Source organism: Pararge aegeria, chromosome 15 (genome assembly GCF_905163445.1).
Source record: "Pararge aegeria chromosome 15, ilParAegt1.1, whole genome shotgun sequence".
Taxonomy (NCBI): domain Eukaryota; kingdom Metazoa; phylum Arthropoda; class Insecta; order Lepidoptera; family Nymphalidae; genus Pararge; species Pararge aegeria.
The window spans coordinates 18055578-18071770 of NC_053194.1; the positions used below are offsets into that span (position 1 = coordinate 18055578).

Below are 16193 nucleotides of genomic sequence, written 5' to 3' on the forward strand. Positions count from 1 at the left end.
TAGTCTTCGCCAGCAAAGACGAGGTCCACATTTTCTTACGTCATCCGTGGCTTTCCAGCATGGCAATATGCCTGGTAGGTACAAAGTTTCCTCTTACTTTCCACATCCAGAGCACATTCGTAAACAACTCTCTTACTTTTCACTCAATTAATTCCACTATCACAAGGTTTCGTCAACTTGAGCCTCCTTTATTTTTGCCAGGGCGACGTGAACCTTCTGCTCAGCTGCTGTTTCATGCAGCTGAGCAGAAGGTTCACAACAATTGACAATTGGCTAGAATTAGCTCTGGACTGAAACTATCAGCGCAGGTGGAGTGTGTTCTAACAAGCATCTTACAATCCTGGTGAAGATCACGATGAAGGGATGACGTAAACGAGGTCAAGGCTAAAACCACTCGGGTTGACGTGGAGCAACCCACTGGGGGAACTTCAACACACTACATCACCAAAATTCTATTTCTGCAGTCCTGTCTCAAGACTACCGGTCACTATCACGCAGGAGCGGTGTTATCTTTGGCAACTTGATCGTCTATTTTCTCCGCGTCTGCTATTTTCTCCGGCAGGGCGGTGCGACTGGTGTCGGGCAGGCAAAGGGATAGCGCTGCGGGGCCCAGGGCGGCTACCGCAAACACTATGCTGGGTAGACCGGGCATGAACTGTTCCTATAAATTAAGACAAACATAATTTATTTTCTGAATTCTCTAGCATAGCTACAGATGCAGCATCATCATGAGGTCACGAGTTGAATTTATCACGGTTCTAGTGTGCTTTTCTGGGTAGGCTACCTACCCTGCGCGTAAAGCTGTAGTGACAAGCAATAACATATTCCGGCATGATACTTAGTAGAAAACAATAAGTGGTATGGGATTTGTCAAACGACCTAGTACTTCCATTATTTAACAGCGATTACATCTCATACTGTTTCGATACTTATCATTGTATGAGTCGTTATAAAACTATAGTTTATTAAAAAATCAGAAAGTTGACAAATAGAGTAGGTCTGAATCATCATATCGCCTGATAACCGTCCACTGCTGGACTGGTTTTGTTGGGCGTTCCAAGAGTTTTACGCAACATTTGGGTCTACATGCGCTTTATTTTTTTCTGCTTTGCGATTCCGGGAGCAATGCCAGTAACTGTGGTTATTCTAATTTCTGATTTCATTACTCCGAGCCAATCTTTCTCCTTTTACAAAGTATGTATTTTTCAATAATCGTCCTGCTTCTATTGAGACAATTCTTCCATCAGAGACAAGGCACGTAATCATCAATAAATATCTTACAAGTAATGGAGTTTGAGGTGCAAGCACGGATCCAATCCGGCCGACGGTATTGGCAATATTTGTCAGCGAGTTTCTCGAGGTGGTGGGAAACACTTCCATGGCCACCACGTTAATGGAGAAGATGCCATAGCTGCTGCACATCTTGCCCGCCATATAGAACATCACCGATGCCCACCAGATTGCTGGTAACGTAAAAACACATTAACGAATGCTCTAATCCGTCTATTTACTGACTTTCATATATTTCGTGATCATTATTAACTTACATAGAGTTTGCATTTAACATAAAAACACGCGACGTCACAAAAAATTGTCAACAAACAAGTAAAATTAAACAAAAGGAAAACTAAACAGCTGAATAAACAGATTTGCGAGCAACACACTCAACTAAGCTGATCGTATTCCTATAAACATTTAAAGTACGCGCCGCAATAGACAAAATTTTAATAATTAAAGTCCTGTAGCATTAAAGGGGTAATGAGCTGATTATTGCTGCTCAGCTAAACTATTACGAATGACGTCATCAACAAATTTTCATTCGAATATGAAGTTAGTATTGAAAACCCTGTCGGTATTAAAAACTTGAATGGTCAAAAATAGCGAGCGGGCTGATTGGTATGCGACTAGCTTTAGTTCTAAATGGTACAATACATGGGCACTTGTACTTACTTTTAGGTACAAAAGCAGACGTCATAAAGAACACCGCACACAGACAGTACGCCACACATATTGGTGTCTTTCTGCCAAACCTGGTCAAAGTCAACGCAGTCACTATCCTTGTAGGGACGTCTACCAACATCAGGATAGAGAAGTTAAGGTATTTGTTGCCCGAGATGTTGGTGGAGTTGATGATGGTGCCGCTGTTGACAAACATGCAGCAGAAGAAACAAGCAGCTATAATGGAGATACGTAGCAAGATTTTCTTTGATCTGAGGATGGAGCAGATGTTTGGTGTTTCTTGAAATTGTGTTTTTCCAGTCTGAAAATGTACAACCATAATTTATTTAACAACATAATTTGAATATAATTTTAAGAAACTTTTTTCGTTTACTCCGCGAAATGCAGGAGAATCTGTACTGTGTAATTTATTATTTCTTCAATCCTTAACTCCAAACCAAAAAAATTTTCGGCAATGTACCATCTGTTACGCACTATTTGTTAAGATTATGAAGAATTTGTTCTTAACAATTATTCATTGTAAAGTCAACAAATAAAATGAGTGAAATTAAATGAATTGAATGAATGAATTTCTTAGTTTGTACTTTTTGAATTCAAGTTATGAAATCAAAGCAATAATCTATAAATTTTGTTTAATTTTCTTGAACCCAATTATTATCATGAATTAGTTAATGATTAAGGACTTTGTACTCTTGTCCTTGCAGTCTTATCAATCTTATTATCTACTAGCTATTGCATTCGACTTTTACGCCGTGAAATTTGGGAAATGCAGAATCTTCGATACCAGATTTTGGTCCAACTGGAAGTTACATTCAGTCAGATGAGCTTTTAAAGGATAGCTCTACAATACGTTCGATATAAACAGACATAATCTTATCAACTCATACTTAATTTATGATAATTATAGCGAGGTATTTTGAATCGTCAAATTAAAAGATAAATTAGAGTATAATAGAAAGTAAATTTTGTAAATTTGATCCATCCACTAGTTTTTCACGAATAAATGAATAACCAGAAAAACCATTATATCTTTATAATAGTTATAGATAATTTAAATAATGTCCTTTAAAGGTTTTCATATCAGTTGATATCGACCTTAGATATAATTTTAATCAGGTGTAAAAATCGTACCTCCTCGGCTTTGTTTTGCTCTTCAGTTATCATCAAAAGCATCTCTTTAGCTTTGTTGGAAAGAGTGATGTTGTTGATTTTAGCTACTTTATTCAGCACACGCACCGCCTCGTGTTTTCTATTGTTTGCTAAGAGCCATCTCACGCCTTCATCGACGAGAAAGATATAAAACACCTGAAACAGTTATAAATACACAATTGACATAAATTATTCGTGATGCAAGATATTCCGAATTTCAGATTAAAGAAGTGCGCAGAAGTTAGAAATACGAGTTTCTGCTATCATACCACAATTAGTAACGGGGCATAGATGGCTCGCATCATGTGGCGCCAGTAAGGAATCTTCCATGCTATGAGTCCGAAGAACGCGCCTCCCAAACTCGATAAGATGTCGGCGATACATGAAAATGCGACCCTGTTGTTTTGGCTCACTGACTCTAACGCTGAAAGAAAGGAGCTCATTTTTAAGATTTCCTGAACAAAAGGTTGTTAATTGATTGCGAATTTGTAAACTCCGGAGAAAAGTGAGGGGTGTAATATTTTCCTGCAATACAACGTATTTTTTTTAAATTTTCACTATAGAGTCATAATTTCAATACAAGATTAAATTGAATTTTACAATATGGAGGGTGCGTTTTTTAAATTTCCTCACAAGGCAGCCCTTGACTGCAATGTCACTTGGTGGTAAGTGACGATGGAGTCTAACATGGTAGCGGGCTAACCTGTTTGGGAGTAAAGTAGTTAAATTTAACCCAATCCCTTTTCGGTTTCTACGCGATATCGTAGCGAACTGCTTAATTGCTTAGGGGCACGTCTTAGCATTAGTCTTGAATTTAAGTCTTATTGAATAAAGAAAGTTTTACTTTAGTGGTCAAATTCCGTCACTTAAACGTTTCTGAATTTCTTTACACTAACTCTATTTTGCTGGACAAGGAAATGAAACTTACATAAAACCATAGAAGCGTTCCCATAACCGAGGGCAGTTTCTAGAAATTCCAGCACCAGCAATGTCCAGTAGTTGAAGGCGATGGACTTGAGCAAACCAGCGATGCCTACCATCAGCGGGGTTCCGACAATGATCACCTTTCGGCCATACCTTAACAAGCACATTAACAACCTTATTATTAAAATGTCATAAGCAGGAAAATAGTAGGATTCTAAATCTAATGAAGATATTGCGATGCAGATAATTTTTTTTTAAAATAGATACAATAGGTCTAATAATAAACAATATATATTCTAACCTGTCGGAGATTATTCCTGATACGACAAAAGAGAACAGAAGACCGAGGTTATGAACGGTTCCGATGAGAGTACGTTTCCAAGGCTGACAGCCCAAATCAAACTGAAAAGAAATAGTCAAACTTAAAATAATTAATAACAAATTAAACGTTCTTTGATTTAAATTAACTTGCAACATTAGTCCAATGAATATCCTGCATTGAGCAAAAGTAGTTAAAGTTTAACTAAATGTAGAGAGAGCTAGTAGTGTTTTAGCTCTGATCGCGACCTCTTCGTGTAAACTTTTAGTTTCTATAAATAAATAAATGTGGTGTTAATCTGAACATATTTCTGCCTCTTCTACTAATAATACCAAGAGTAGTAATGTATTAAGTACCACAGCATGGCGATAAACTTGCGAGCTTTGCTTTTTACGTTCAAAGATTGTAAGTACCACATTTATGACTCGTTTCCGAATCACGTGTCCAAATAACATTCATAAATGGTACATACAATCCTATATACATATACGCTCATTAACCGTATGCTATCATTTAGTTAAATACCTAATAGCGAACGTCAACGCAAGCTGGCGGTGTTTCGCGTTTAGAAATCCATAAGTGTCACCGACTATTTAGTTTCCCGCACGTCGCTGTAAGCAATTACTAGGAAAAGGATAAATTCAGCAGGCCAATTGTGTATCTCAGTTGACACAAAATTTAGCTTGCCACCGCGAAAAGTTGCCATATAATAATATTTAGGTTATTGTATCTGCCAACCGAGTTGAAATTAACTGAGTTAGGAACATAGGTTTCAGAATACAAAATATGGATTCAACAGGAAAAGTGGCTAGCTAAATTTGCTGTCAACTAAGATACAGAATCGGCGTGCAGAACATTCAACGCCCTATATATGCAGTCCCTTCTTAACTTAGCCGTAAGGCCACTGATACGTTAATGTGAGTAGGTAGGTATATTGCCTGTTGTCTGTGTGACGATTTAATACATCTATCAATCTCAAAATACCGTCGCGTTCATCTATTTAGATACAAAAGTTTAAATCAGACAATATAATCAAAGAATATGCATTATTCTGTGATATTATTGCCCCCCGGCAACTGTCGTCGTCGATTTCTAACATTATTGACTAATGGGGTTTTTCTGCCAAAAAACTCTCACTACCAATGCCTAGGGCAAACCCTAAGGAGCAAGCTCGCGGCTGTTGCCGGTTATTATCACTTACAACTGTTATTAATTGTTAAGGCCCGCCTACCCGCATTAAAGCAGCGTAATGGTTCTAACTTCTTAACCCTCTCTCATTTAAATGAAGAGGCCATTACTCCAACAATAAGGCATTAATAGCCTGGGGATGAGGATAATCTTTCAAGTGGCTAAATATTTAGTTGAACAATAATTTTCTATAATTAAAAGGCTTAAAACATATTTTTATTACTAAACGCAAAAGTCCTGTTCGGAAATTTTCAACACCTTATGATGTAAATATATTTAAATAGTTGTTTATCTATTCAATGTATCTAGCGATGCATGTTCGCAACTACACGAACACGATTATGTGTTTTCCGTTTTAATTTACTTACTGATGTACGCAAAACAATAACGGTCGCATCCTTATTATAATTAGATTATCGAAGTTTATGACGTGTATATATTTGTGTGTTGGCCAGAATCAAATCTTTTTTAATAGATTTTTATCATAATTAATATTTTTATCATGTTTTCAATCGGGGTATTTTCCTCGCACACTTTTTCCGATTAAAACACTACTCTTACCAGATACCTAAATATGTTTTTATAGTCAGTGCTCTTCAGGTATTTGGGGTACCTACTGAGTTTTGAACGAGTAATTTAAATTGCATTGTATAACGCAATTTGGAAGTACCGTTTTCCTTCTTTTTTTTTAATTTATTGACGGACCAAGGAGATCCAACGCCTACACACAGAGCAACACCTGGCTGGGTATGCAAGGAACACATCCTCCTACGTGCTGCATCGGTGTTAAGCCAACCGGAGGCGTTGGTGTTAAGCCTCACATGCCTGTAATTATCACGGCACCTTCAGACCGGAACATAAATATACAGATTGTAATAATGCAACTTAGCGGCAGAAAAAAACATGGTGGTAGCACTTCCACGGACGAGCTCCGTCACAAAAAGCTCTTTGTTTCACTGTCAAAAAGTCCACATTCGACACCTAAAGCGTAAAGATATGTATATTTTGCCGAATCTGAAAATCGTTTCCTTATCGCCGATGCGTATCATGATCGCATGGTGATGACATTCAGTATTGATCCGTGGTCTAGATTAGCCGCTCTAATACGATACGGTACGTTCCATGTGGGGTCGGTTTTAGCTATCACAGTTGTAGACAATTTGTTGATTATAGTGTTATGATCTGAAGCGGTCATAGCCTAGTGGTTAGAGCTGCGGCCTGCCTTTCGGGGTGACCGAATTCGATCCCCGGAACGCACTTCTGGCTTTTCATAGTTATACGCGTTTTTTTCACTTGCTTTAACGGTGAAGGAAAACATCGATAGAAATCCTGCATGCCTGAAAGTTCTACATAACGTTCTCATGTAAGTCTACCAATCCGCACTTGGTCAGCATGGTTGACTACGGCCTAAACCATTTTCATTCTGTAACCCGTGCCTATCCTGCCCGTATATCCTTAAGTGTCGGCTGCTGATAATCACGTCTCTACTTCTCCCACCAAGCAGCATTTTTGCAATGCTGTGTTCCGTTCTTGTTGCAGTGTAACTACAGTCACATGAGGCTTAACACTTACGCCTCAAGTTAATGGACACAGAGCGGCGTGTTGCAGGACGTGCTCCTTACATGCCTTTTGAAGTACTGCTAGGTTTATATGCGTTGGTTTTCCACTTACCATCACGTGGGCCATATGCTTGGCCCGTCAATCAATAATATCAAAAATGTTATGAAGTTAACAGGCTGAAGGGTATACAATGCGATACGATGCTTGAAACGGTAGCAAATAATGTACTCATCAATATATCTACACTACCGTAAAGAAGTTGAATCATTTTGGAGTATGTAGCGATTTTTTTTTTGAATCGAATTAAATCTCGTTTAATATATTTTGAAGATTGTTTCGTCCATGTCAATGTGCAATAAAGATTACAAAATAAATAAATAACCCTACTTTTAGTTTACCTGTAACTTTAAGAACGAAAAACTGAAGACTTTGTCTCAGTTTTAGCCATTCGTGAACTGGACAGTGATCATCAACGCAAAGCTAGCCTTGGCAATGACCACATAACGCACATCACCACTAGCGACAATCGGCGGTTACTGTCATTACCCCGTCCACACGCGTGTAATGATCGCAATGTCACGGTTGCCACCATTCGCGAGTGCATTCCAATGTCATTGACAATGCCACTGTTTGAACAGGTTGCGGTACACTGAAGCTTGATTTATTTTTATTAGCTATTCTTTTTCAACCCGGGACGCAAAAACGACGGGAGGTCATCTGACGATGCAGTGTGTAGCTGTCTAAGAAAGCATCGGTTAAACCTGTTAGGGATATGGCAATAAGATTAAAACCGTCAACGGTAAATCGCGTTACCGCATGTCTTTGTCAGTAGGGTTGTTCTAGTATCGGCCAAAGCCAGACAAGACCAGAAAAAATTCAGAAAATATTAATTCCCAAATTGCCCTGCTGGGGATCGAAACCGGAAACCGTATGACCACAGCGCTCAAACCTACGCCAGGAAGGTCGACTAACTACTATAAAAGCTCTTTTAAGACTTGAAGTTTCAAAAGTGCTAGACATTATTAATTCCTCAATTGCTTCTGCCTTCTGTTCAGCCTGGAAACTGTTATTTATGTTACACCTCTTAAACCTGCGCCAGAGAGGTCGCCTACTCTGAGAACTCATTTCATATTTGACGTTTTAAAAGTGCTTTCAATTAGGACTGGTCCTGCTTGAAATAAATGACTTTGGACCCGTGCTATGGACTCGAAACCATCTGATCCTATGTACTCACTTCAGCCACAATGCTATTGTAGTCCTCGTAAACGACTTCATCACAAGGTACCGTACTGTTCGCTCGGAACATCTCCGGCACGCAAGTGGATGTGGCATTGGTGGATGCTGAAGAGTACAGTGCTGCTCGGAAGCACGTCGAGTTGACCACGGCCAAGCTGCTCCAGGACTCATTGAAGGTTGTCACGGGGGACTCGCATTCTGGAATACGGCATCTGGAAATGAAACATAGGTATATAGTTTTCCTTTTTTTTTATTCCATGACAATTTAGCCCTTGACTGCAATCATGACTTCATCTGCATCACTTATCCCCAGCACGGCTAGCATAGCATAGCAAAGAGACAATTATTTTCCCGGGGAAAGGATAAAAAATTATCTTCTCGCACAACTTTATCAACTCTCAGAGCAATTGCGCACAAGTGGAAATATCATCCAAAAAATATTGGTGTAATAATAAACGGGGTAAAAAATCTCCTATTCCATGTTCCTGCTTTAGCAGGTGGACGCGATAATGTCAGGGGATATAGTGTTGTGCAGTTTAAAAAAACATATTGGGAGAAATTAAAATTCAACACATTTTTACACATTTAAGTCTATATTATTAGTAGGTATGAGTTACAAAATGTTTGTAGGAGGTACGTCGTAGTTACGTATGACGGAAGATCTAGTAGCGAAATAGCGGTTTTTATTCAGGCTTGACAAATGACATTATATCAAGTTGATATGTTATTATTAATGAAATAATAAAAAAAATCTACGTTACTCGCGAACACACGTAAACACACACAATATAGTTACATTTTGGTCAACAATCAACAATAAAAATATTATGTGATATTATATAATAGCACTAATTGCTAAAGCAATTACTTATCTCCTAATTTAAATGGCTCCCTATCTTTGTGGCCGTTTAATGTAAAAAATTGATCAATAATTATATTGGATGCATAAAGTTGCACAACTGTATAATAACTTTTTCAGCAAAGCGACGTCTCCCAAGTTTTATTTGAGGTGGTTTTAAATGTGTGCGTTCGTATTTCAATGTCCGTTCGTCTATGTGTTAAAGATCTGTCATATTTCTTTGCAAGTAAAACATTTGAACAGGAATTTGTAATTTTGAGTGTGAATGAGGTATTTACAATTCAAAAAAAAATAATTTCAAGAGATCTAGTTCTTAAAAGATAAGTTTGATCACAGTTTTTTAGTTATTGCCTATAACAACCACTTATGGAAAATAAAATAAGTGGGCAGTCCAGTACTCCAAAATAAGGTCCTTTCTAACATTCAATTATTTTACTTTTAGATTCGCTTTAAACTAAACTATGTATAACTAATGGGAAAAAATATGTAGATATTATCAAAATTAAGCTTTATTTGCTATACCCCACGAAAAGCAGGAGAATATGTGTGGTGTAATTGAGTAATTATTTTAATTAATGAATTAAGTCTCCTGAGTATGCTCCGGTTTCGGAGCGAAACGTGCGTAGAGGGTATATTGCCGAAAATCTTTTTGTTGTGGAGTATAATGATTAAAGAACTTATAAATTACACCACACAGATTCTCCTGCTTTACGCGGAGTATAGCAAATAAAGCTTAATTTTGATAATATAACATGTATTATCAAAATTATCTATATATTTTGAGTATTAATGTATAAGTATTATTCATAAAAAGTATTCATCAGTTATCTTAGTACCCATGAGACGCGCTACGCTTACTTTGGGACTAGAGGGCGATGTGTGCATTGTCATAGTATATATATTTATTTTATTTTTATTATTTCCGCAAAGTAACGTCTGCTTCTATCGAAAAATATAAATGGTTGCCGGATGGACGCAATAACATCCGGATTTTGTTATTCTCTTTTAAGAATTATATGAAAATCCCTAATGTAGAGAAAGCTCTGACAGATGGGCACATTGAGCTTACAAATTAGTAGGAACAAATCAGACCAATGGAGGTAGAATCAATGAATGAAACTTCATTGCATTTTGTTCCTTATTTTAAAGGCGCTGATAAAAAGACGCATAAAGAGAAAATTTTGTGTGCATCTATGTGAGTCCTAACTGGAAATCCTTCAATCGGCAAAGATATCATTGAGGCATCATCGATATATTTACCTGAGAAAGGAAAATAACGCGGTAAATCGAAAATATATTATTAAAAAAATTAAGCGACTCGACTTATATGAATCTGCAAAACTTTAGTACATATAATTTACATTAAAAGCAAAATGGCAACACCAAAAATAATTGCAAAATAAAAAACATAATATTCAGATTGTTTCAAAGAAGTAAATAAAGATTTAGAAAAATTATATTAAAAGGTCGCTCGATTCTTCGCCCACTACTTGTCGCAACGCCAACGTTCCAGTTCAAAAACTTAGTAGTGTACCTGAAAGGCACCTCGGCAGCGGTGAACACGTAGTTGAAATTGCACATGTTGAGAAAGGAGTCCCGGAATGCCAGCAGGAGCAGCAGCAGTAGCTGGTACTTGCCGTAGCTGCCCAGCTCGCTGAGGATGCCATCCAAGTTGAACTGCACCTCCTGCACCGGCGCCGCGTGCGGGGAGACCGACATCTGAAAGAAGAAGCAGTACACTAGACTACACAAAATAAGCAATTCATTCAAAGGAAATTGTATACAATTTTACAAAAATTACCGGTATGATATCTTGGGGATGTCACTAAAAAAGTTCAAAGTTTGTATTAAGCGAAAGCTTATAGAAAAGTCCTGTTATAGTATAAAGGATTACGTAAACGATAAAAAAGCTTGGGTGTGAACAATTGCTCTAACCAGGTTGCTTCTTTTATATATTTTCTAATGACAGTGTGAGATGGTGATAACAATAAGAACACCCGGCTAAGTTTGTTGTGGGCTTCTTCTTAGACCAGGGCGCGTTTGGAACCCGTAGTTTTAGTTTTAAGTTTACGATTGTAGTTATCGACATCACTACTCACTGCTATGTACACATTTTGTATATAATCAACGCATCAAAAGTGCAATCTATGTGCCTATTTGAATAAAGAAATATTTGACTTTGATTTTGAACTCATCATGATGAGCCAATACCAGTCCTATACAGGGCACGGGTGTGCTGTTATGAAGGAGAGTTAAGGCAAGGCCAACACGCTGGCCAAGTGTGGATTAGTAGACTTCGCACATTCTTGAATGTTGTTGAGAACTCTTAGGCATGCAGGTTTCCTCACAATGTTTTCCTTTCACCGTTAAAGCAAAATTTAGGAAGATATAGCGAGGCTTAATCAACATAAAGCTTTATTGGTTGCAATCCGCGAACACCAGATAAGGTGCTGGAAATCATTTTATAAGCAACACTTCAAAATAAACTTCTACGCACGTTTTGCTCGTATTGGACGATATTGGAGCATCTATAGAGGTTGACTTCATCATCATCATCATCATCATCTCAACCAATGGACGTCCACTGCTGGACATAGGTCTTTTGTAGGGAGTTCCACAATGCACGGTCCTGGGCCGCTTGCCTCCAACGGCTCCCAGCTACTCGCCTGATGTCATCTGTCCACCTCGTTTGGGGCCGACTTACGCTGCGTTTACCGGTGCGGGGTCGCCATTCCAGCACCTTAAGACCTTAAGACCTTTGACTTACGATCAATAATTGCAAAGTGGAATATTAAGATGTTCTTAGTAAAGTGATGTTATTATCATAAATTTATTTTTCCACATCTTCGTCATAATAATTGGAAACGAAGGTTTAATGTAATACGTAGAAAAACGCAATTCGATTGATTGAACGATTTCAGATTTGAGGAAATTAAACCCACGATCTGCTAATCACTAAAGAGGCAGAGGATTACGCGAAGTTGTTATTAAATTCTAAATTTTAAATTGAGCAGTCTAGTATACAAAATGTTTTATAATAATTTGCTTGACTGTAATATTTACACAAAATTAAATAAAAATTAACGGCTGAACAAATATTCGTCATATATAGAAACATTAAATACGATGAGCACTATCGCCAACTAAACAGAAGATTTAAATTTTTATATTCGTTTTGCACTACAATGATAGACAAAGCGGCGAGGTTTAATAGATAGTCTTCTATTGTACCTTGCCGCTAGAGCCGCATTTCGATTCTACACGTGATGAAGCTAAAATTTGGAGATTCGAAAAAAAACAAATGATTTAGATAAAACTACACTACACTGTGATTTGTAAGAGTCAAATACATTCTGATCTAATATTGATAGAACAAGTCTTTTAAACACTCAGAACATCGACTGGTATGATTTACTGCAAATTACTAAGATAATCAAGAAATAAACAAAGATTTAAGCCGTGAGAAATTTCCAGGACCAATCTCTGTGCAATCTTAAAGTAAACAAAATGTGATTAGTTGCAAAACTAAAAGCATAATCATTGTCTAATATCGATTAGGAAACAATATCCTTTAAATGTGTATTGTTCCATGTTATATTAGTTGTAGTTTAAAGTTACTCAACTTACTATAATCGCTAGTTTTTGACAGTTATGATCACTGACGTCTCGTGTATTACGCCACTCGCATCTAAAACAAATAATATTATTTTAAGACGATGAAGATATTACTTAACGTGAACCGTTAATAGTCAGACTTTATAGAAATGGCCGTTTGCTAACTAAAATGTATTTTGAATTATATAATTTTGAATTGAATTATTGCATTTATAATAAATATTAACAAGATCATCATTTTATAGGAGTGTAATATTTCCTATTACCTCGAAAAATATATAAAACAGGTATTATACTAGGAATGAAAGCTCCTACCGAAAAATTATAGCAAAATCGAAATTAAAAGTAAACAAAAACTATTCATACTCAATGTTGATAAATATAGATTAATAAAATATTGTAACGAAAAACAGAAAGTAATTGTAATAGAAATTCATAACCAAAGAAGTTTAAAAATTACTGGTTAAGATTTTACAAATATATAAAGAAAGATTCTAGCTGTTGGTTATTTACTGGTAAAATTTTTGTAGTATGATCAGGAACTTCACTATCTTATTCTTTCACTCCTTCGACCACTAGTTAACACTCAATATTATATTTAACATATCTTTAACAGTCAGACATATTTATTCAGTCTTCCTTAATAGTATATCTTTTTCAGATCAGCCTGTCAGGGTCTATGAATTCTGTGTATTTTAAGTCTAGCGAGTGGAGACAGCTGATTATTTTTTGTATCTTCTACTTAATCTTGCTTTATGTCAGTTATAACATCTATTCGCTTGTGTTCTTTATACATAATATGTCCAGTATCTTATTCTTTCTCCTTTTTTCTTACACTTGTATTTTGATTTTAGAATTCACGTATTTACAGCACCATAGAACCCGTTCTTTATTTCGCTATACCTGAATTCAGGGTATGAAGTGATTTTTCTTTATTTTCAGGAAACTTCTGGTCTGCCCAGGATTCGTGGTTCCGTTACGAGGTCCGCTACTGATCTGTTTACCGGTAAATCTTGAGTGAATATGTCTTATAGAGATATGGAAATGCTGCAATAGTGATACCACACAACATTAAGCGATAATAATGACCACATTGTCATTTGTGGTGAGATTAATGTGCAGCCAGAATTATATAACTTACATAACATAGCAATTAGCATTATCTTAATTCAGAATCTGTAATTTTTGAAAATATTCAGTCTGCGCTAAGACTCGCGCGATTTATATCGTGAAGTGAGTTACTATATCGTTGTACCGTAAAATTCATGTCTCTAATATGATTGATGATGAATTCCTAAATATGTTTCCCTTTGACGTGATCTACAGTGATATTGATTATAACGATATTCATTCAAACTGCATAATGATGTTGGAAAAGAGCAACCGTTTCTTGCGGCTTTATCTCGGTAGTCTCTGCTTTCCGAACCGTTGGTAGAGCCACACAAGCAGAATCTGCCGCTAATAGTGAGTATTTCGCTTATAACTTCTTCTTTTTCTTAATTCCATGTTCATTTGTTTTTTGTAAGCCTTCAAAAATCCTAATTAATAATTAGTTTAATCCTAACTAATATTTTAAATGTAAAAGAGCATTTGCTTGTATGTCGTAGTTTCACGTCATAACTAAGCAACCAATCTACTTGACTTTTGGCACAGAGTTGGTAGAAATGACGGAGTACGGCAGTACTAATATAGGCTACCTTATATACCAGGAAAACTAACTGTTTCCTCAGGATTTTTAAAACCCGTAATAAACGCGGACGAAGACCGCGGGCAACAGCTAGTATAATTATAACTTTGAGAACCAATCGTTAGATTGCGTGCCCCAAACGGAATGGGCGACAACATACGTCCCTAACTTCCATTCTTGTCTCGGAGAGCTTAGTTGGCCTTATTCTGGCCATAATAACTAACGCCGCATAATACAGGTCGATATGATGAGCGTGGTGAGTGGACCAAGCCGATGGGCCACCAGTAAGTGGAATACCATCGCCTCTGAATAATGCTAAACTTTGTAGGATATGCAAAGAACACGTTCTACAAAGTGCCACCCTGTTCAAACTGAGTTTAAGTTAAGCATCTTAACATAATATAACATCTTTGTTAAAGCCAGTATCAAAGCAATAAATAAATAAAAATAATCGCCACCTAGCCCCAAAGTAAGCGTAGCTTTTGTTATGGGTACTAAGATGACTGATGAATATTTTTATTGAATAATATACATAAATACTTATAATATACATATAAACACCCACATATAAACAACACTGAAAAACATTAATGTTCATCACACTAACATTTCCCAGTTGCGGGAATCGAACCCACGGCCTTGAACTCAGAAAGCAGGCTCGCTGCCCACTGCGCCGATCGACCGTGCAATGCTGCTTGGCGGCACAAATAAGCATGGCGTTAGTACATCCCCAAGCTGATTCCCTCTCTCCTATAAGAGAAGTTGCCCATCAGTATGACCGGATGACAATGGACGATATTTGGATACTTGGAACTTAATCTTTTCTATAAGTCGATTTTTAGGTTTTGAGGAGACGTGTATCTCTAGCCCACCAACCCGCATGAGAGCAGTGGGTTGGGCCTATGCTCTAAAACCGACTCTCCCATGACTGCCGAGGCCTGTGCTAGCGGCGGAAAGTAAACAGGCTGCGGATGTGTACCTCCAGTCATTCACCACGAGCGCAAGATTTGCCAACTTTTGGAAGTACATACTGAATAGCCGCATTGAATAGATCATAGGGTCACAGATTAAGCGCAGTGCTACTTGCTTAGACTTGATTTTGTTTTTATTATGTAGTAATGCTTACTTTTATTTTCTATGTTTCACAATGATGAGGCGTATCGCTGTGTTGTTGTTTAATTAATGGCATTTCCTTTCGCTTATAGTACTTGTGTTCAGGGCAGTCCAATAATAGTTGGGCCAAGATCATCACACATAGCTGATGAGTAATGACAGAACTCCTCAACGGATAATAGCATAGGTATTACTGGCAAGCTGTAGGAAGGTACCATACTTTAACAAGCAGTATAATTACTTTCAAACATTGTCTATACAATGAAGTCGGTTTTGTACCTATTATTTTAGCCTGTATTTAGCATTACAATAGAAAAGTCAACTGAATATTATTTTAATGAAAAAATATATATCTTATAATTGCAATACGGCGAAATTCATTCTTATTTTAATGCATGTTATAATTTGAAAGTGAATAATTTTAAATATAACCAGTTCTACATAGTTTCTAGGGTATTTACCTGAAACATCAAACATTCCTACCTGTGGTGTTTTTATTTTATTTGTTACGAAATGTTTTAGGTTTATTTACCTATACTGAGCAGAAACTCAGCGCTGAAAGCTGTGAGCAATTATTGCCATTA

The 16193-nt window shown here is 37.0% G+C and overlaps 1 protein-coding gene across 1 annotated transcript in view; it reads right to left on the bottom strand.

The window, feature by feature from the left end:
- Positions 1-398: 398 nt before the first annotated feature.
- LOC120630016 (organic cation transporter protein-like) overlaps positions 399-16193 on the bottom strand; it is a 33732-nt gene continuing 17937 nt past the window's right edge. The window contains exons 2-11 of the mRNA XM_039899134.1: positions 12822-12882; positions 10729-10913; positions 8334-8547; positions 4334-4434; positions 4037-4185; positions 3378-3532; positions 3091-3264; positions 1951-2260; positions 1282-1463; positions 399-661 (exon numbers count right to left, since the gene is read on the bottom strand). Of these exons, the coding sequence (XP_039755068.1) occupies positions 491-661; positions 1282-1463; positions 1951-2260; positions 3091-3264; positions 3378-3532; positions 4037-4185; positions 4334-4434; positions 8334-8547; positions 10729-10913 (1641 nt within the window). The 5' untranslated portion in view covers positions 12822-12882 and the 3' untranslated portion in view covers positions 399-490. The remainder of the gene's footprint in view (positions 662-1281; positions 1464-1950; positions 2261-3090; positions 3265-3377; positions 3533-4036; positions 4186-4333; positions 4435-8333; positions 8548-10728; positions 10914-12821; positions 12883-16193) is intronic.